The 22,064-nt window shown below is 38.7% G+C and overlaps 1 protein-coding gene across 4 annotated transcripts in view; it reads left to right on the top strand.

Moving 5' to 3' along the window:
- Positions 1-22,064, top strand: part of CEP83 (centrosomal protein 83) — a 141,343-nt gene that overhangs the window by 27,517 nt on the left and 91,762 nt on the right. For all 4 annotated transcript variants that reach the window (XR_009599883.1, XM_012174112.5, XM_004006260.6 and 1 more), the window contains 2 exons: positions 20,252-20,525; positions 20,939-21,089. Coding sequence is in view for 3 of the 4 variants with exons in the window: in XM_012174112.5 (XP_012029502.2) it covers positions 20,353-20,525; positions 20,939-21,089 (324 nt within the window). In the remaining variant the exon portion in view is untranslated. The remainder of the gene's footprint in view (positions 1-20,251; positions 20,526-20,938; positions 21,090-22,064) is intronic.

The following is a 22,064-nucleotide window of genomic DNA, read 5'->3' as shown; positions in this document are numbered from 1 at the left end:
CTGTTCTACACCTTGGATAATGTAGTTGTTCTGAACTACAAATCTGAACCCACTCTGTACTGTCCCTTACCTACCACAAGCTTAAAGCCTTTTGTTGACTCTCCTAGATCTCAGGATGAACTCCAGTCTTCTACATCCTGACTTCAGGACTCTGTCCTACTTCTCCAGGCTGGTAACGCTCCCCCATACCCGTCAGCCTCTACCTCCAACGTCATCTCTCCATCTCCATGCCTTGGTACTTGATATTCCTTGCATCCCTTTCTTTGTCTTAGCTCAGGATTTCTGTCTTTATGAAGTCTTCCCTGACAGCTTCTCCAGCAGCATTTGGCCTCTCTCCCAAGTGCACCCATACTACCTATAAATATATTACTGTGCTTTATAGTTCTGAAAGTTTCTGAATTCACTTTTTAATTTATTTTTGGCTGTGGTGGGCCTTTGTTGCCGCACTTAGGCTTGCAGGAGCTCAGACAGCTTATTGCGGTGGCTTCTTTTGTTGTGGAGCACAGGCTTTAGGGTGCCCGGGCTTGGATAGTTGTGGCTCCTGGGTTCTGGAGCACGGGCTCAGTAATTGTGGAACACAGGCTTAGTTGCATGTGGAATCTTTCCTGAGCTGGGATTGAACCAGTGTCCCCTGCACTGTAAGGAGGATTCTTTACCAATGGACCACCAGGGAAGCCCTGAATTTTATATAGATAATATACCCGCACAACAAAAAATATTTAAGTACAATAAGGAATAAATTGTAAATTTTCTCATTTTTGTTTAGTTAGCTATTGTTACCATGTTTCACTGACCACCATGAATTCCTTGAGGGCACAGATTTTCTTTTATTTCAGAACCCCTGTGCTCAGCAAGGTGTCGGGCATAAAATAGGTACTTAGAAACTGTCCATAGTATTCTGAATATGGGCACGTTCTTCCTTGCTGAGAAGTCAGCTTGACTTGATGGTCTGCATATTTATCTCCTTCAGAGCCCTTTGAGTAAGTGGACCACTCAGTAAGTATGATATAGTATCCGCTCAGTAAGTACTGATTGTTTAATCCTTTTTTTTTCTTCTTTTAAGTAAATGGTTTTAAAATTAACCTGTATTGTGTACTTTTATTGGAGAAGGCAATAGCACCCAACTGCAGTACTCTTGCCTGGAAAATCCCATGGACGGAGGAGCCTGATAGGCTGCAGTCCATGGGGTCCCAAAGAGTTGGACACGACTGAGCAACTTCACTTTCACTTTTCCCTTTCATGCATTGGAGAAGGAAATGGCAACCCATAAAGTGTTCTTGCTTAGGGAATGCCAGGGACGGGGGAGCCTGGTGGGCTGCCGTCTATGGGGTCACACAGAGTCGGACACGACTGAAGCGACTTAGCAGCCACAGCAGCAGTGTACTTTTATCTCCCTTTTTTGGCTCTGAAAAATTTTATACATTTTTTTCTGGCAGATTCTCAAATATGAGAATTGGATGCTTATGCTTATATTAACCCCAATAAAAACATCAGTTGAAGTCCTAACACATTTTAAAATTTATTTAACTTTCTAGACTAGAGCATAAATCTCATGGAAATAGTTAAATCAGAATTTATTTAAAAAACAAATAATTTCCAGGATATGTTGTTGGATCTGTAGACAACCTTCATTTTGTGTTAGAAGCCATATGGTTAGGAGCTACCACCTTTTCTATTTTAGGAGAAATATGGGAGTGTGAGCACAGAAGACTTTGCAGCTCTCACAAAGGTATTAAGTACTCATACATCTTTTGTAAGTCCTCATATGTAATAGAGCCTACACAAAGAAATAGGAAAATGAAGTATGGTTTGGGTAAGAGTCATCTTTGTTTTTCAGATCACAACTTTTCAGAGACTTTTATAATTTATTGCTAAGCATTTGAGGTTGACTGGTTACTGTATCATACTTTCCCAGAATTCTTTTGTGTGAATTAAGCTGTGTGGAGGCAGACAGTGCAATTATAAGAATAGAATAACATTTTAATTCAGTGCTTTGGTGGTTGATTGCTAACCACTCTAATACATATCTTCTTTCCTTCTTCTTTCCTTCCCCTCCCGTTTCTTTCTAAATCACAATTATAGGGCCTGGCACCTTACCAGGGCTTTGAAGGGTCTGCTCCCAGCTGCACTTCAGGTTTTGGCAGGGTGTCAAGTTGTGACATTTTTTGTATACAAGACATCCTGGGATGGCCATCCAAAGGCTGTTTGGTTGACTAGTATAGATAGAATTCTCTTGAATTTTAAAGTAACTTATTTGTAATGTTTTGTTTATAAGTGAAGTGATGCCCAATGTGGGTACTCCCTAGACTTTTAACCTTGGGGCATGTAGTATTTAAAGCACTGTTTTGAAATGTTCAAAAGCATAGTATGTGCTTTTTAATGGAATGTGTTTTGGAAGCTTTCCATGAGCATCAGCAGCTGTGCTTTTAGAATATTTTGAATTACCATCCTTTTGGGTAGACATTGTACCACTTCTTAAGAAATACAGCTCCTGTGTTAAAGTAAATTTCATGTGTGGGTCTGTGGAGCTGGGACTGGTCTAAAGATGTAGTAGGAAGGACGTGTGGGTGTGGTTTTATGAGAGTAATAGTTGCAAAGTTAGGAAGATGTATTTGGAGAAGGGTTGTGCTATGTCTTTTAAAAATTGCTTTCTAATAAGTGCTTAACTGATTAATGGGCTGATCAAAGTAATCTGCTTTACTTTTTATTGTTGTTTGAATTATGTACTTTTTATAATTTGCATTATGAATTTTTTACTTGGTAAACACATAATAGGAATTCTTTTATTGTATAGTTCAGGTGCCTAATGTATTTAGGTGGTCTGTGAGGAACTGATACCTGTCTGTTGACTGGCTAAAATTAGAAAAGTTTGACTACGGAAAGAGTTTAAAACTGAAAGAAATTTACAGACTGGCTAAAATTCATTGTGAAAAAATAGACTGCAGAGAAAGCCAGTGTATTATTTACCTGTGGCTACCATAACAATTTGCCACACATCAGATAGTTTAAAACAACAACAATTTATTCTCTCATAGTTTGGAGACCAGAAGTCTGAAATTAAGGGCCACTCTCCCTTTAAAGGCTCTAGGGCAGGGGTCCGCAGTCCAGACCACACAGCAGGAGGTGAGCAATGGGTGGGTGAGAAAGCGAAGCTTTATCTGTATTTGCAGCCGCTGCTCCTGTCAGATCAGTGGTGGCATTAGATTCTCGTAGGAGCACAAACCCTACTGTAGTGCTCTTGAATCATCCTGAACCACCCGCTACCCCAGGTTGGTAGAAAAACTGTCTGCTGTGAAACCAGTCCTTAGTGCCAAGAAGGTGATCGATACTCTAGAGGGAAAGAGCATTCTTTCAGCTTCCTGTGGTTTAAGGCATTCCTTGGTTTGTGACTACATTTCTCTGATATCTGCTTTCTTGGTCATATTGCCTACTTTTGAGTCTTTTTCTTATAAGGAAACGTCATTGTATTTAGGGCCTACCCACATAATCCAGGATAAGCACCTCCTTTTAAGATCCTTAATTTAATCACATCTTTGGCTATTTAATGTTATTATAAGTTACAGAGATTAGGAAGTGACATACCATTTTGGGGGGCCAGCTTTCAGCCCAGCCTCAGTTATTGAATATGGATGAGGAAAGTGAATTGAGGCTAACGCAGCATTAGGATGATGAACATACTCGTTTAGTGTTTTTGTGCTCATATGTACATGTGTTTTAGGTTTGGGGTTATAAATATTAGTAAGACATATTTCCTTCCCTTGGGTGACGTTACATTGACTATGTTGTATATACTAACCTAGAAGCTAGAAGGTGAAGTAATTACGTACATATGTTTGCAAGAGTCAAGGGATACTTCATGGAGGAAGTAATGCATTCTTGAACATGGTTTTGAAGATTGACTGGGAATTCACTATGCTGCTAAGTCACTTCAGTTGTGTCCAACTCTGTGCGACCCCGTAGACGGCAGCCCACCAGGCTCCCCTGTCCCTGGGATTCTCCAGGCAAGAACACTGGAGTGGGTTGCCATTTCCTTCTCCAGTGTGTGAAAGTGAAAAGTGAAAGTGAAGTCGCTCAGTTGTGTCCGACCCTCAGCGACCCCATGGACTGCAGCCTTCCAGGCTCCTCCGTCCATGGGATTTTCCAGGCAAGAGTACTGGAGTGGGGTGCCATTATCAGAGTGTAAAGGGGATGAAAAGGACGTTCAGGACAAAGAAATTACTATTCACTAAGACATAGAGATATGTCTTTCCTTTTCTCCTTTGCCTTTAGCTTCTCTTCTTTTCTCAGCTATTTGTAAGGCCTCCTCAGACAACCATTTTGCCTTTTTGCACTTTTTTCTTGGGGATGGTCTTGATCACTGCCTCCTGTACCTTTGTCCATAGTTCTTCAAGCACTCTGTCTATCAGATCTAATCCCTTGAATCTATTTCTCACTTCCACTTGTATAATCCTAGGGATTTGTATAATCCTGAATGGTCTAGTGGTTTTCCCTACTTTCTTCAATTTATGTCTGAATTTGGCAATAAGGAGTTCATGATCTGAGCCACAGTCAGCTCCCAATCTTGTTTTTTGCTGACTGTATAGAGCTTCTCCATCTTTGACTATAAAGAATATAATCAGTCTGGTTTCGATGTTGACCATCTGGTGATGTCCATGTGTAGAGTCTTCTCTTGTGTTGTTGGAAGAGGGTGTTTGCTATGACCAGTGTATTTTCTTGGCAAAACTCTATGAATCTTTGCTCTGCTTCATTCTGTACTCCAAGGCCAAATTGACCTGTTACTCCAGGTATCTCTTGACTTCCTACTTTTGTGTTCCAGTCCCTTGTAATGAAAAGGACATCTTTTGGGGGTGTTAGTTCTAGAAGGTCTTGTAGGTCTTCATTAGAACCATTCAACTTCAGCTTCTTCAGCATTTCTGGTTGGGGCACAGAGTTGGATTACTGTGATATTGAATGGTTTGCCTTGAAAATGAACAGAGATCATTCTGTCATTTTTGAGATTGTATCTAAGTACTGCATTTCAGACTCTTGTTGACTATGATGGCTACTCCACTGCTTCTAAGGGATCCTTGCCCACAGTAGTAGATATAATGGTCATCTGAGTTAATTCACACATTCTAGTCCATTTTAGTTCACTGATTCCTGAAATGTCGCCATTCACTCTTGCCATCTCCTGTTTGACCACTTCCAATTTGCCTTGATTCAGGACCTAACATTCCAGGTTCCTATGCAAAATTGTTCTTTACAACATCGGACTTTATTTCCATCATCAGTCATATCCACAACTGGATTTTTTTTTTTTTTTTTTGCTTTGGCTCTGTCTCTTCATTCTTTCTGGAGTTATTTCTCTACTCTTCTCCAGTAGCATATTGGGCACCTACTGACCTGGGGAGTTAATCTTTCGGTATCCTATCTTTTTGCCTTTTCATACTATTCATGGGGCTCTCACGGCAAGAATACTGAAATGGTTTGCCATTCCCTTTTCCAGTGGACCACATTCTGTCAGAAAGAAATAGAGGAAAACAATAGAATGCAGAAGACTAGAGATCTCTTCAAGAAAATCAGAGATACCAAGAGAATATTATCATGCAAACATGGGCACAGTAAAGGACAGAAATGGTATGGACCTAACAGAAGCAGAAGATATTAAGAGGAGGTGGCAAGAATACATTGAAGAACTTTACAAAAAAAATCTTCCTGACCAGATAAGCACGATGATGTGATCACTCACCTAGAGCCAGATATTCTGGAATGTGAAGTCAAGTGGGCCTTAGGAAGCATCACTACAAACAAAGCTAGTGGAGGTGATGGAATTCCGGTTGAGCTATTTCAAATCCTAAAAGATGGTGCTGTGAAAGTGCTGCACTCAATATGCCAGCAAATTTGGAAAACTCAGCAGTGGCTACAGGACTGGAAAAGGTCAGTTTTCATTCCAGTCCCAAAGAAAGGCAATGCCAAAGAATGTTCAAATTATTGCATAGTTGCACTCATCTCACATGCTAGCAAAGTGATGATCAAAATTCTCCAAGCCAGTCTTCAACAATACGTGAACCATGAACTTCCAGATGTTCAAGCTGGATTTAGAAAAGGCAGAGGAACCAGAGATTAAATTGCCAACATCAAATTGCTGGTTGGGACCAGCCCAACAACAAACTGACCTGAGGGACTGGTGCTGCATAAGAATAAGGAAAAATAAGGCTCAGAAATAAAGTGGGGATCGGGGCTGGTGCCATTCATAGGCAAAAGACCAGATCCTAATCCTGCATGCCTTTTATTGTTAACATCTACCTGTACATGCTCTAGAGATATCTGTTCTATAATATCTGATATCAATATCTGTTCTTTGATACTGATATCTGATATCAATCTCAGATTGGGGATAAAGATATACATTGCACAGTTCTTAATGTCAAACCTTCAGGCCTTTCAGTACTCTGTTTAGCCCTTTAGTGATGCCCTTTCTCAGCAACTCCCTCAAGGCTCTGGTTACAGGAACAGTCACTAATAGTTTTCCATCAGTCACATCAGTACTTCAACATCTTGTTTTCAAGATGTCTTTCCATGATGTACTTTTTACTGCTCCCAGCCCTTTGCCTGGGGGTAATGAGAAAGTCATTCTTATTTTTCAAAGAAGCCCTATTAATTATAGTACAGGCCTGTGCATAACATATTCCCTACATATCTCCCTTTTTTATTTTTTGAAGCTTACTTTTTGTGGTTACTGACCAAAGCGATAGTCATAGAAGCCAGAGCTTCTATGCTGTTTGCCAACTGCTAATTTGCTTGTCGTTAATTGCTGTTGTTGTCCGTTGACTTTCTTGGTGAGTTGCCCGCAGACTATGTAGAAACAGAAAAAAAGACATATAAAAATTAACATAAAACCAGCCATCGATCCTCCGATAGTTTTCAAGTGAGGAATGGGGTTTAATTGAGAAATCCCATCTGCTGTTGCATCCAGCAGGTTATATCCTTGCAAAAGGTGTAGTTTCTGAGAGAACGTTTCCAAGATGTCTTTCCATGATGTACTTTTTACTGCTCCCAGCCCTTCTCCTGGGGGTGATGAGAAAGTCATTCTTATTTTTCAAAGAAGCCCTGTTAATTATAGTACAGTCCTGTGCATAGCATATTCCCTACATGTTGGATCATTGAAAAAGCAAGAGAGTTCCAGAAAAACATCTACTTCTGCTATATTGACTGTGCCAAAAAGCCTTTGACTGTGTGGATCACAACAAGCTGTGGAAAATTCTTCAAGAGATGGGAATACCAGACCTCCTCACCTGCCTCCTGAGAAATTTGTATGTAAGTCAAGAAGCAACAGTTAGAACTGACATGAAACAACTGGTTCCATATAGGAAAAGGAGTACATCAAGGCTGTATATTGTCATCCTGCTTATTTAACTTATATGCATAGTACATCATGAGAAATGCTGGACTGGGATGAAGCACAAGCTGGAATCAAGATTGCCGGGAAAAATATTGATAACCTCAGATATGCAGACGACACCACCTTTATGGCAGAAAGTGAAGAAGAACTAAAGAGCCTCTTGATGAAAGTGAAAGAGCAGAGTGAAACAGTTGGCTTAAAGCTCAATGTTCAGAAACTAAGATCATGGCATCTGGTCCCATCACTTCATGGCAAATAGATGGAGAAACAGTGACAAACTTCATTTTTTGGGACTCCAAAATCACTGCAGATGGTGACTGCAGCCGTGAAATTAAAGGACGCCTGCTCCATGGGAGAAAAGTTATGACCAACCTAGAGAGCATATTAAAAAGCAGAGGCATTACATTGCCAACAGAGGTCCATCCAGTCAAAGCTGTGGTTTTTCCAGTAGTCATGTATGGATGTGAGAGTCGGACTATAAAGAAAGCTGAGCACCGAAAAATTGATACTTTTGAACTGTGGTGTTGGCAAAGACTCTGGAGAGTCCCTTGGACTGCAAGGAGATCCAACCAGTCAATCCTGAAGGAAATCAGTCCTGAATATTCATTGGAAGGATTGATGCTGAAGCTGAAACTCCAATACTTTGGCCACCTGATGCGAAAAATTGACTAATTTGAAAAGACCTTGATGCTGGGAAAGATTGAAGGTAAGAGGAGAAGGGGACGACAGAGGGTGAGATAGTTGGATGGCATCACTGACTTGATGGACATGAGTTTGAGCAAGCTCCTGGAGTTGGTGATGGACAGGGAGGCCTGGCGTGCTACAGTCTATGGAGTCGCAAAGAGTCAGACAGGACTGAGTGACTGAACTGAATTAAATTGCTATGGAGGGTTCCCCCGGTGGATCCAGATGGTAAGGAATCTGCCTGTAATGTAGGAGATCCGGGTTTGATCCTTTATGCTCCTATAAACTTGAAAATTTTAATGTGCCTCAGTTTTTCTTTTAACAACTGACAACACCAAATATTGGCCAAAATATGGAGGAAAGAACTCTTACGTTGGTTGAAATGGAAAACAGTACCACTACTTTGAAAAAGATTTGTCAGTTTGCTATAAACATATACTTCATAATCTTGCAGTTCCGCTTATATATTTACACCTCTCCCCAACTGAAAATATGTCCACAGAACGTCTTGTTACAAGCAACTTTATTCATAATAACTGGAAACAATCCAAATGTGCATCGGTAAAAGAACAAAATGTGCTTTTGTTTAAATATAACAGTGTAATACTCTTGGGTTCTTCCCTTGTGAGCTCATGGAATTGTATACTTAAAATTTATGCCTTTCATTATATGTAAATTTTAACCTTAAAAACAAAAACTGTAAAGAAATTAAACAGAAGAGAATTAGTAAAAGAAATAGTCCTTCACACATGTTATTGTGTATCCTTGTGATGTCTGAAGTTGTGGTGCTCTCACAGCTGTGAGGATAATTAAGACAACATTATGCTGGCAGGGCAGAGGGAAAGACCAGGGTCCTTGGCGATGCTGAGACCAGGTTTTGAATGAAAGTTAAGAAATTTGAGTTTTAAAATTCAAAATTAAATCTGTTTAAAAAACATTGATTATAATAAAGTTTAAAAAAGAAAAGTACACAAAAGTATACATCTGAGTGATTTACAAAGCAGACCCCAGTGTAACCACAACCAAGATCGAGAGTGAGATTACTAGCAGCCTTCCTCAGGTAACGTTATCCTGACTTCTGTGTTAATCACTTCCTTCCCCGCCCCCCCCCCCCCGAATTGTTTCACAACCCAGACATACCTAAGTGTGTATTCTCTAAATCTCATTTTGTCCTCTTTTCATTTTTTCTGAACTTTGGATGTCTGGAATAGATGAGTATATATTCTTTTGACTCTCTCTTTTGTTTGGATAGTGTATTTGTGATACTTATGTAGAGTTTATAGCTTTCATTGCCATATAGTGCTGATTCCTTTATATCACAGTTTGTCTCTTCAGCTGTTAATGGCAGTATGATTTGTTTCTAGGTTTCAGTTGGGAATAATACTGCTGTGAACAGTTATCTCGTGGTATACTTGTATTAATTACTCACATTTTAATTAGATATATATCAAGTAGCGAATTGCTCTGTCATAATATATATTCATTTCTTTAACTTTAGATATTGCTTTGTGGTGCCGTCACTCGGTCATGTCTGACTTTGGGATCCCATGGACTGCAGCATGCCAGGCCTCCCTGTCCTTCACCATCTCCCAGAGTTTGCTCAAACTCATGACCATTGAGTCGACGATGCCATCCAGCCATCTCATCCTCTGTAGCCCCTTTCTCCTCTTGCCCTCAATCTTTCCCAGCATCAGCATCTTTTCCATTTAGTCGGCTCTGTGCATCAGGTGGCCAAAGTATTGGAGCATCAGCATCAGTCCTTCCAGTGAATATTCAGGGTTGATTTCTTTTAGGATTAACCAGAATGATCTCCTTGCAGTCCAAGGGACTCTTAAGTGTCTTTTCCAGTATCACGGTTGAAAAGCATCAATTCTTCAGTGATCAGCCTTCATTACTGCCCAGCTCTCACATCCATACATGAATACTGGCAAAACCAATGCTTTGGCTAGACAGAGATCTTTGTCAGCAAAGCCTGGCTTTTTAATATGCTGTCTAGGTTTGTCATAGCTTTTCTTCCAAAGAGCAAGTGTCTTTTTTAATTTCATGGCTGTAGCCACTGTCTGCAGTGATTTTGGAGCCCAAGAAAATAAAGTCTTTCACTGTTTCCATTTCCCCCCCCATCTATTTGCCATGAAGTGATGGGACTGGATGCCATGATATTAGTATTTTGAATCTTGAGTTTTAAACCAGCTTTTTCACTCTCCTCTTTCACCTTCATCAAAAGGCTCTTTAGTTCCTCTTTGCTTGCTGCCATTAGGGTGGTGTCATCCGCATATCTGAGGTTGTTATTATTTCTCCCGGCAGTCTTGATTCCAGCTTGAGCTTCATCCAGCCTGGCATTTTCCATGATGTACTCTGCATATAAGTTAAATAAGCAGAGTGACAGTATACAACCTTGACGTACTCCTTTCCTGATTTGGAACAGGTCTGTTGTTCCATGTCTGGTTCTAACTGTTGCTGCTTGACCTGCATACAGATTCCTCAAGACGCAGGTCAGGTGGTCTGGTATTCCCATGTCTTTCAGAATTTTCCATGTTTTGTTATGATGTCAAAGGCTTTAGTGTGGTCAATGAAGCAGAAGTAGATGTTTTTCTGGAATTCTCTTGCTTTTTATGTGATCCAGTGGATGTTGGCAATTTGATCTCTGGTTCCTCTGCCTTTTCTAAATCCAGCTTGAACATATGGAAGTTCTCAGTTCATGTACTGTTGAAACTTAGCTTGAAGGATTTTGAGCATTACTTTGCTAGCATGTAAAATGAGTGCAGTTGTGTGCTAGTTAGAACATCCTTTGGCATGGCCCTTTTTTGGGATTGAAATGAAAACTGACCTTTTCTAATTCTGTGGCCATTGCTGAGTTTTCCAAATTTGCTGGCATATTGAGTGCAGCACTTTAACAGAAAAGATGAACACACCCATCTGAATGCAGAATTCCAAAGAATAGCAAGGAGAGAGAAGAAATCCTTAAGTGAACAATGCAAAGAAATAGAGGAGAACAGTAGAAGGGGAAAGACTAGCAATCTCTTTAGGAAAATTAGAGATACCAAGGGACCATTTCATGCAAAAGTGGGCACAATAAAAGACAGAAACTGTATGGACCTAACAGACACAGAAAATGTCAAGAGGTGGCAAGAATACCCAGAAGAACTGCACCAAAAAGGTCTTAATGACCTAGATCACTACGATGGTGTGATCACTCACCTAGAGTCATTTTTTGAGTGTGAAGTCAAATGGGACTTAGGAAGCATCACTACGAACAAAGCTAGTCTACTTCAGATTCTAAAGATGAGTTTTTTAAAGTGCTGCACTCAGTATGCCAGCAAACTTAGAAAACTCAGCAGTAACGACGGGACTAGATACTACTTGTTTTTCCCAAAAGTGGATATACTATCACTTGACTCTTCTGTTTTCTCCAAACTTATTATCATCAGTCTTCTTGGTTTTCTCATTGTGATTTTAATTTTATAAGAATTCTTACACATATTCTGTTCAGTTCAGTCACTCAGTGGTGTCTGACTCTTTGTGACCCTGTGGGGTATAGCTCATCAGGCTTCCCTGTCTATCACCAACTCCCAGAGCTTGCTCAAACTCATGTCCATTGAGTTGATGATACCATCCAACCATCTCATCCTCTGTCATCCCCTTCTCCTCCTGCCTGCTATCTTTCCCAGCATCAGGGTCTTTTCCAGTGAGTCAGTTCTTTGCGTCAGGTGGCCAAAGTATTGGAGCTTCAGCATCAGTCCTTCCAGTGAATATTCAGGACTGATTTCCTTTAGGATGGGCTGGTTGGATCTCCTTGCAGTCCAGGGGATCTCAAGAGTCTTCTCCAACACCACAGTTCAAAAGCATCAATTCTTCAGTGCTCAGCTTTCTTTATAGTCCAGCTCTCACATCCATAGATGACTACTGGAAAAACCATAGCTTTGACTAGACAGACTTTTGTCGGCAAAGTAATGTCTCTGCTTTTTAGTATGCTGTGTAGCTTGGTTGTAGCTTTTCTTCCAAAGAGCAGGCGTCTTTTACTTTCATGGCTGCAGTCACCATCTGCAGTGATTTTGGAGCCCCCAAAATACAGTCCCTCACTGTTTCTGTTGTTTCCCCATCTATTTGCCATGAAGTGATGGGACTGGATGCCATGATCTTAGGTTTCTGAATGTTGAGTTTTAAGCCAGCTTCTTCACTCTCCTCTTTCACTCTCATCAAGAGGCTCTTTAGTTCTTCTTCACTTTCTGCCATAAGGGTGGTGTCATCTGTGCAGCTGAGGTTATTGATATTTCTCCTAGCAATATTGATTCCAGCTTGTGCCTCATCCAGCCTGGCATTTCACATGAGATAATAACTCCTACACATTAGTACATTAAAAAGATAATTCAGAAGAAATAGGACAAAAGATTCAAAGAAAGATTTCATAACATGAAAGAAGATACCAAGAGGACCCATGAACAAAGACTGTCTTTTAAAGTATTCTGTGCTGGTCTGTAGAACACAGTTAGTTTTTGTGTGTTAGTCTCCTTAGCAGTCCTGCTTCCTTCCTCTCATCAATTCTCTATAAATTCTCCTGTACTTTATATACCTACTATCAGAACTTCTGTATGTAAGTTTTTTTCTTTCCTTTTTTTTTGACCTTTTATACCTTTGTCTTTTTCCAGATCTTCAGTACAAAGTTGAGTAAAATTGGTGATAATGGACATCCGTGTCTTATTAATCAGATTCTCAAAGGCAAGCATTGAAGAGTTTGAAATCAAGCATGGTTTTTACTATATTCTTTTTGAGCACACCTTGTATCAAATTGATGTGCCTTTCAGTTCCCGGTTTGCTTTAAGTTTTTTTAAATTGAGTTGAAATTTATATAACAAAATTAGCCATTTGAAAGTGTGCAATTCAGTGCCATTTAGCACATTCATGATGTTGTACAACTACCACTTCTGGTTTCAAAACGTTTTTATCACCTTCAAAGAAAACTCTGTACCCATTAAGCAGTCATTCCCTATTCCCTACCCCAAGCTCTTTGCAACCAACAATCTACTTTGTCTCTATGGATTTACCTATTTTGGATAATCATATAACTGGAATCAGACTTTGACACAAATGGTAGATGTTTTATTTTCTTACAAGTCCCTGAGCATCTGTTATTTTAATCTGTTGTCTTTTCAAAGTGAGTAATTTCTTTTCTAGTTAATTCTGTGTTCTTTATCTTTTCATACTGTTGAGCTCATACTTAGATTTTTATTTTGGTCATTGTATTTCTAATTTCTAAAATTTCCACTTGGTTCTTCTTTATATCTTGAATTCTTTGTTGAGACATTTGTTTGTTGTGACTTTCTCTTTTTTCATGTATTTCAAGCTCGTTTGTGATTGCTCTCTGAAGCATTTTAATCATAACTTCTTTAAAATCTTTGTCAGATAACTTTAACATCCCTGTCATCTCAGTGTTGGCATCTTGCAGTTGTCGTTTTACATTTGAGGTCTTTCTCATTCTGGATATGACAGTGATTTTCTTTTGAAACCTGGAACTTTGAGGTTTATGTTAATGAGACTTTGGATTCTACTTAAACCTGTTTTAGCTGGCTTTTCCGGACATCTCTTTGGTCGGGGGAGAAAGAGGGGAAATACTATCTCATTATTGCCAATTGGGGATGAAAGTTCAGTTTTTCCATTTAGCCTCTGTTGACACCTGAGTTGTGGAAGATTATCACTTTATTGTTGGGTGGTGAGACCTCTGGCTTCTCATGGGGTCTCTACTGACACACCAGAAAGGGTGGCCTTGTTATTGCTGAGTGTAGTGCCAGTCCTCACTCTCCACTAGGCTTTCTCTGACAGCAGTTAAGCAGACTGAGGGATGTGCTAATACTTACTCTTGGTGGAGTGAAAGTTCAGGTGACCCACGTGGTCTCCATTGACATTCAGGAACTTGAGGCTTAACTACTTTTCAGCAGAGATGAAAAGTGCCAACCTCCTGATTGCTTGTGTATCATCCCTGATAGGATGTTGTTGGGATTACAGCCTGGCTTTGGCTTTGGCTTGTGTGGAAGTGGTAGAACCACAACTTTTTCCATAGTATTTGCTTGTAGTAGGTCATTATTGTCTTAAATGTTTTTTTTTTTTTTAAATCTTGCTGGGCTTCCCCTTTCTTGTTAGTTTGGCTAAAGAAGAGGGTTAAAACATTTTGTGGGATTGGGAGAGGGGTCTGAACTCACTGCCAGCTTCTTCACCTCCAAGTTGGGCATAAATGAGGAAAAAAGAAAATCCAGGGAGCCTGCTGCTGTGTTGGTTCTTTTCTCCCAGGGTTCTTAGCTGATTTTCCTTCTAGTCTCCATTTTTCACAGTCGTTATATGTCATATCATAACATAACATTTGAGACTTTTTTGTTGTATTACTGTGCTTAGGGAAATGTACATCTGCTCCATCTTCCTGGAAGCAAATATCTTTATCCCTCAAGTTTTAATAATCGATTTTCCTTTGGTTCTAAATATTTTCTGACTTTTACAGTTACTTTTCTTTAGTTTGTAAGTTATTTAGAAATGTTTTCTTTCTAAGCATATGTAACTTTTCCAGTTACCTTTTTGTATTGAGTTTTAGTTAAATTATAGTCAGAAAACATATTCTGTATAATTTTTTAATGTGAGATATTTTTATGTGAGATATGTATATTTTTAATGTGAGATATCCAGCATGTTCAGTTCAGCTCAGTCTTGTCCAACTCTTTGCGACCCCATAGACTGCAGCACGCCAGGCCTCCCTGTCCATCACCAGCTCCTGGAGCTTACTCAAACATATATCCATTGAGTGATGCCCTCCAACCATCTCATCCTCTGTCGTCCCCTTCTCCTCATGCCTTCAATCTTTCCCAGCGTCAGCGTCTTTTCAAATGAGTCAGCTCTTTGCATCAGATGGCCAAAGTATTGGAGTTTCAGCTTCAACATCAGTCCTTCCAGTGGAACATTCAGGACCGATTTCCTTTAGGATGGACTGGTTGGATCTCCTTGCAGTCCAAGGGACTCTCCAAAGTCTTCTGCAACACCACAGTTCAAAAGCATCAGTTCTTTGGCACTCAGCTTTCTTTATAGTCCAACTCTCACATCTATACATGACCACTGGAACAACCATAGCCTTGACTAGATGGACCTCTGTTGGCAAAGTAGTGTCTCTGCTTTTGAATATGCTATCTAGGTTGGTCATAACTTTCCTTCCAAGGAGTAAACGTCTTTTTATTTCATGGCTGCAATCACCATCTGCAGTGATTTTGGAGCCCCCCAAAATAAAGTCTGTCACTGGTTCCACTGTTTCCCCATCTGTTTGCATGAAGTGATGGGACTGGATACCATGATCTTTGTTTTCTGAATGTTGAGCTTTAAGCCAACTTTTTCACTCTCCTCTTTCACTTTCATCAAGAGGCTCTTTAGTTCTTCTTCACTTTATGTCATAAGGGTGATGTCATCTGCATATCTGTGGTTATTGATATTTTTCCTGGCAATCTTGATTCCAGCTTGTGCTTCTTCCAGCCCAGCGTTTCTCATTATGTACTCTGCTTGGAAGTTAAATAAGCAGGGTGACAATTTATAGCCTTGACGTACTCCTTTATCTGTTTGGAACCAGCCTGTTGTTCCATGTCCAGTTCTAACTGTTGCTTCCTGACCTGCATACAGTGTTCTCAAGAGGCCGGTCAGGTGGTCTGATATTCCTCTCTCTTTCAGAATTTTCCATAGTTTATTGTGACCCACACAGTGAAAGGCTTTGACATAGTCTTATAGTTATTTATAAATGATCCAGCATGTGGTTATTTATAAATGTTCCATGCATGCTTATAAGGAATTTGTTCTATACTTACTGGGTACAGTTTTCTATAAATGTCAGGTCAGGTTGGTTAATTATGTTGTTTAAGTTGTTTGTATTTCTTACTGATAATTTTTTTCTGCTTGTTCTATTAGTTACCAACAATAATGGTTAAATTCTCTCCCTAAGATTGTGAATTTGTCTGTTTTTCCTTGTAGTTCTGACTGTCTCATTTGTTGTATGTAAATTAAAATTATGACATCTTTTTGGTGTACTTAACCTTTTATTATGAATGTGTCTTTTCATCTTTACTAGTATTTTTTTGGTCTGAAAATCAACTTTGTTTGCTATTAATATTAGTTCTAACATCTCTATTAGTGTTTGTATTATTTTCTCTGATTTTAATTTCAACTTTTCCGTGCCCTTGTGTTTTAAAAATGGCTTATAAAAAAAGCATATGGCTATATTTTTCCTTTTAAACTTCTCTTTTATGTTGAGAGACCCTTTTTTAGAGTGTTTTAGTAATTTTAATTTCTCCACCCTTTTAGCATTCTTTAATGCTTCATGGGAAATAGATGGGGAAACAGTGTCCGACTTTATTTTTTGGGCTCTAAAATCACTGCAGATGGTGATTGCAGCCATGAAATTAAAAGATGCTTACTCCTTGGAAGGAAAGTTATGACCAACCTAGATAGCATATTCAAAAGCAGAGACGTTACTTTGCTAACAAAGGTCCGTCTAGTCAAGGCTATGGTTTTTCCTGTGGTCATGTATGGATGTGAGAGTTGGACTGTGAAGAAAGCTGAGTGCTGAAGAATTGATGCTTTTGAACTGTGGTGTTGGAGAAGACTCTTGAGAGTCCCTTGGACTGCAAGAAGATCCAACCAGTCCATTCTGAAAGAGATCAGCCCTGGGATTTCTTTGGAGGGAATCATGCTAAAGCTGAAACTCCAGTAATTTGGCCACCTCATGCGAAGAGTTGACTCATTGGAAAAGACTCTGATGCTGGGAGGGGTTGGGGGCAGGAGGAGAAGGGGACGACAGAGGATGAGATGGCTGGATGGCATCACTGACTTGATGGATGTGAGTTTGTGTGAACTCCGGGAGTTGGTGATGGATAGGGAGGCCTGGCGTGCTGTGAGTTGTGGGGTCGCAAAGAGTCGGACATGATTGAGCAACTGAACTGAGAAGTGAAATAAAATTTCTGACTGCTGATTTGGCAGTGCTTTGGTAGACTAGAGAGAAAATATTGGAAAAAGGGACAATAAAAAGCTCTAGTAGTCTAGGTGATACAAGTCTGGCTTTTTGTAGTCAAGAAGGAATGGAGAGAATGGAGTGCATTTTAAAGAGAGTATTTGTTGTCTATGCATGGGAAATTGAGTGAGAAAGCAGAGAAGACTTTGGGGTTGTAAGTTTGGATGAATGGTAGCATAATACTATTATCAGTACCAAAAGCTGGAAAATAAGGATGTTGAAGGTAGAGTGAAAGCAAAGTAGTTGAATTTGGTTGAAGGCAATTTGAATATAGTGATAGAATTGTTCATTACCTGGAAAAAAAAATTTGTAATTTTTAAAAATAAAATTTAACAATAAAATTGAAAGTAGAAGTTTTCCTGTCAGAGAGTCTGCCAGTTATTATTTCCCCAGAAATTACCACGATTCTCAGCTTGCTGTACCACTAATTGACTGTGTGTATGTAAACACGGGTGTTTATCTGTCATTCATGCTCTTCACCATACTGTGGAGCCAGATCTAACTTATCTTTTATGATGATAGGGTAGATATACCTTCCTTTATTTATGGAAGTTTAGCTTATTTCTGATTTTTTTCATTTTTTTAATTAAAAACAAGGTCACAGAGAAAATTCTTATGTCGTAATTACATTTGGGTACTCATCCAGCTATTTTCATAAGATTGGGCAGGAAATAAGCAGATTTGGGCACCTGATGCAAAGAGCCAACTCATTGGAAAAGATTCTGATGCTAGGAAAGATTCGAACAGCAGAAGAGGGTGGAAGAGGATGAGATGGTTAGATAGCATCACTGACTCAGTGGACACGAATCTGAGCAAACCCTGGGAGACAGTGAAGGACAGGTTAGCCTGATGTGCCGCAGTCCATGGGGTCGCAAAGAGTCAGACATGACAGCCACTGAACAAAAATAACAGCTTTCCAGAAAGCTTAGTATAGATTCGTGTGTGTGTACATGCATGTACATGTGAACATATATGCACACGTGGAAATTAGCAACGTGATTTTTTTGTGTTGCATGTAGGTTTGGCTAGTTGCTCAGGTGTGTCTGACTCTTTGTGACCCCATGGACTGTAGCACGCCAGGCTCTTCTGTCCATGGGATCATCCAGACAAGAATACTGGAGTGAGTTGCCATTTCCTTCTTCAGAGGATCTTCCTGGCCCAGGGATCGAGCCCATTTCTCCTGTGTCGCCAGTATTTGCAGGCAAATTCTTTACCACTGAGCCACCTGGGATAGCCCCTTCATGTACGAGGGGAAAGTGTATCGTGTGTTTCGGTGTGGTACTTACTGGTAATGTGTGTTGGTATATTCTAGCTTTATTAGTCAATAAAGTTTAAACATATAAAAAGGTAATGAATTTGCAAACATCATCTTGGAGCAGAGAAATCCTCCTGGTTTGGGAAAATATAAGAGGGCAATTATACATATGTTTGCATAGAAGCTAGAATTGGAGATGAGGTAATGTGGTGATGAATGAGAATGGGATTTTCTAAAATTAGTTAAATCCTAGAAAGTAAGTACTTCTAGTGAATATTTCAGTTCCCAAGAGGAAAGTTTTATTTCTGTGAGGACTTAACTAATTTTTGGGTAGGCGGTCAGTGAGAGTATTTACCTTACTGTCAAGTTAACTGGAATACAAAAAAAAAAAAAAAACAAACAAAAACTCAGTTTGGAAATCTTTCTTTCACTAGTAGTAGGACTAAAGGGTAGCCTTTGATTTTTCTAATATAGTGTAAGCTTTTGGCTAATTAAAATCAAAGCCTTATAATGCATTTTGGTGATATTAATAGAAAATATGAGATACATTTGTTGTATGCTTCTGTCTCTTAAAAATTAATTTGGATCAAAGAGCAGAATCAAAATTACATGCCAGTTTTATGATCTAGTTTATAAATTCCATGGCAAATATAAAATATATACTCGTAACAGGATAATGTTGAGGTAGCTGCTACAAACAGTTCACTGTGCATTTTCAAAGGTTGAATCCTTGTGCACATTAAACCTAAGAATAAGAAGTAAAGCGTCCTTGAAAGACTTTTGTTGTTCTTTCATTGCTAAGTCATGTCTGACATTTTTGTGACCCTGTGAACTGTAGCCTGCCGGATTCCTCTGTTCATGGGATTTCCCACAAGAATACTGGAATGGGTTGCCATTTCCTTCTCCAGGGTATCTTCCCAACCCCAGGGATTGAACTCATGTCTCCTACATTGCAGGCAGATTCTTCATAGACAAAGCAGGAAACCAAAGTGACCTCATTTTTAGTTTAAAAGTCTTCTTATGTAATATGTAGACATCACATTAATTTATCAGAAATGATGTATTTCAAGCAAGATTCAGCAATCGAATGGTTGGTTTGTGTAGGCTAAAGATTGTCTCTTGTAGTAAGGAAAGGTAATTCATAATTACCCATGACTAAGGGAGAGAGAAAAAAAAAAATATATATATATAATAGTCTTGAGAAAGATAAATGAAGTTAAAAGTAGCAGAATTATTTTGATTAAAATTTTTGTTTTTATTTACAGTAAGAACACTGTTGTCAGTTTTTTACTTCTAGATAAAGCACACATTCAGTTACTTTCATAATCCTGAATTGGTGATTGAGTTTCCTGTCCTTAGCACAGTGCATAATACATAGATGATCGATACTTATGTGTTAACTGATTTCTCCTCTGAATCTGCTGCCCAAGTGCAGTCACCTTGTGTCAAGTAAAACACCCTTTGTAACATTAATCACAGACATAATTACATGTTCAAGCTCATCTTTGTGAAGACACTGACTCTCACTAGTCACTTACCAAGATCCAGATGGCTTTTCCCCTGGTTTCAGAGTATGGCTTTTGTCCCAGAATCCACCCTTGAAATTTACCTCAGTAGCTTTAGAAAATGTTGGTGATATGTGAATCTAGGACTACTTATAGTGGAAGAATCAATACTTCTAGTTAGGTTACTGCTTGGAGATGTGACCTTGATAGTCACAGAAACTGCATGGAAGTAAAGAAAATTTAAGGTATGATTCAACTTTATTTTTGAATTTTGTTTTATGAACAATTGAAAATCTGAAAATTGAGTTTTGTTATAGAAATGATAAGGAGAATTACGTAAGTGATAAAAATATATAACACTGAAGAAGTTCACTGATCATTAAGTGTATGTCTCTCTACAGGTATAATTTGACCTCCTGAGATTCTGTCTTAGCAAGAAGAAAGTGGAAAATACTCTTGGAAAGAAAACTAAGACATTAAGAAAGCCAGAACTTATTTTTACATGGTTGTCCATTCAGTTACCAATATGGACGCTTTTCCCACCATTTTTCCTCCTGGTGGAGACAGTGAACTGAGACATTCTCAGTCTGAGCTCCAAAAAATGTTAACTGATGAACGATTACGATGTGAACATCATAAAACTAATTATCAGACTCTGAAAGCTGAACACACAAGGTAATTATTTAAATTTGGAGGTGAGAGGCTTGATTAAAAACTTTTATTTTGTCTGAATATTTGCTCTGGAACATACAGTATAATTTTGTTATAATGTGCAATATACATTTAAAACTTTCTGAATACAGTAAATGTTCTTTAAATCAAGTGGATTATAAATTTATTAAAGTCTTATTTTGAAAGTGAGATATAAAATTTATGTATCTCAGTGGCTAAATATTTTTTCCTTCAAAGTAAAGTTGTATTCAGAAATTACAGTGTTAATAGTTAAGTGACACTTGGTAAAGCAATGATATTTGGAAGTTTAAATAGAATATATGGTGTTGATCTTGTTCCGTAGTGTTGGTTGACTTTAAGGTCATACAACTAAAAAGCAATGGATACACTTAAATTCTTCTTTTTCTAAAAATTAGGTTGCAAGATGAGTACATAAAGTTACAAAATGAACTCAAGCGTGTTTTAAATGAAAAGCAAACTCACCAGGAAAAATTTCAGCTGCTGCTTGAAGAGGTACGAGGAGAATTAGTTGAGAAAACTAAAGACTTAGAAGAGATGAAGCTGCAGGTAAGAAAATACATTCAAATTAGTATAAATTAGTCAGATGTTTAATGGAGATACATATGTAATTTTGGTAAATTTGGTAAGTTCTCTCTATATCCATAATGAGTATTTTGTTGTATCTCCAGTGGTATAATTTAATCTTCTTTCATATACTTTAGAATGTTAGCTACTCATAGAATTCAGCCACAAAACTTTTATTTTATGTAAATTTTAATTTTCTGTTCTGATTTAAATAATATCTTACTCTTCAGAATAATTGGAGGAAAGGCCAGTCTGAATTGATAAAAATTCACAATTAAACATACTTTAAAAAATATTTTCTGAATTTCTGAGGAGTTGCTCAAGTAACAGATAGTTGATAACTAAAGTACTAACTACAGTTTCTTTTGATTTTTTTTTTATACTGTTCACATTTCTGTTTGCTCAAAAAGTAGAGCAAAGCTACCTGTCAGATTTTAAATTAGTAGATATTAGTTGAGATATCTTACTGTAATCGCTCAGTAGCACTAGCTACTGTTTATTTCTGCTTATCTCATGCTTGTTACTTAGACCAGAAAAGATGTCCATTCCGTCTTAGGGGACAGGAATGCAAAAGTAGGAAGTCAAGAGATACCTGGAGTAACAGGTAAATTTGGCCTTGGCTTGGAGAGTACAGAATGAAGCAGGGCAAAGGCTAACAAGAGCTTTGCCAAGAGAATGCACTGGTCATAGCAAACACCCTCTTCCAATAACACAAGAGACAACTCTACACATGGACATCACCAAATGGTCAATACCGAAATCAGATTGATTATATTCTTTGTAGCCAAAGATGGAGAAGTTCTATACAGTCAGCAAAAACAAGACTGGGAACTGACAGTGGCTCAGATCATGAACTCCTTATTACCAAATTCAGACTGAAATTGAAGAAAGTAGGGAAAACCACTAGACTATTCAGGTATGACCTAAATCAGATCCCTTAGGATTATGCAAGAGGAA

This window comes from Ovis aries, chromosome 3 (assembly GCF_016772045.2).
Source record: "Ovis aries strain OAR_USU_Benz2616 breed Rambouillet chromosome 3, ARS-UI_Ramb_v3.0, whole genome shotgun sequence".
Lineage (NCBI taxonomy): Eukaryota > Metazoa > Chordata > Mammalia > Artiodactyla > Bovidae > Ovis > Ovis aries.
This window is presented reverse-complemented; position numbering and strand designations above follow the sequence as displayed.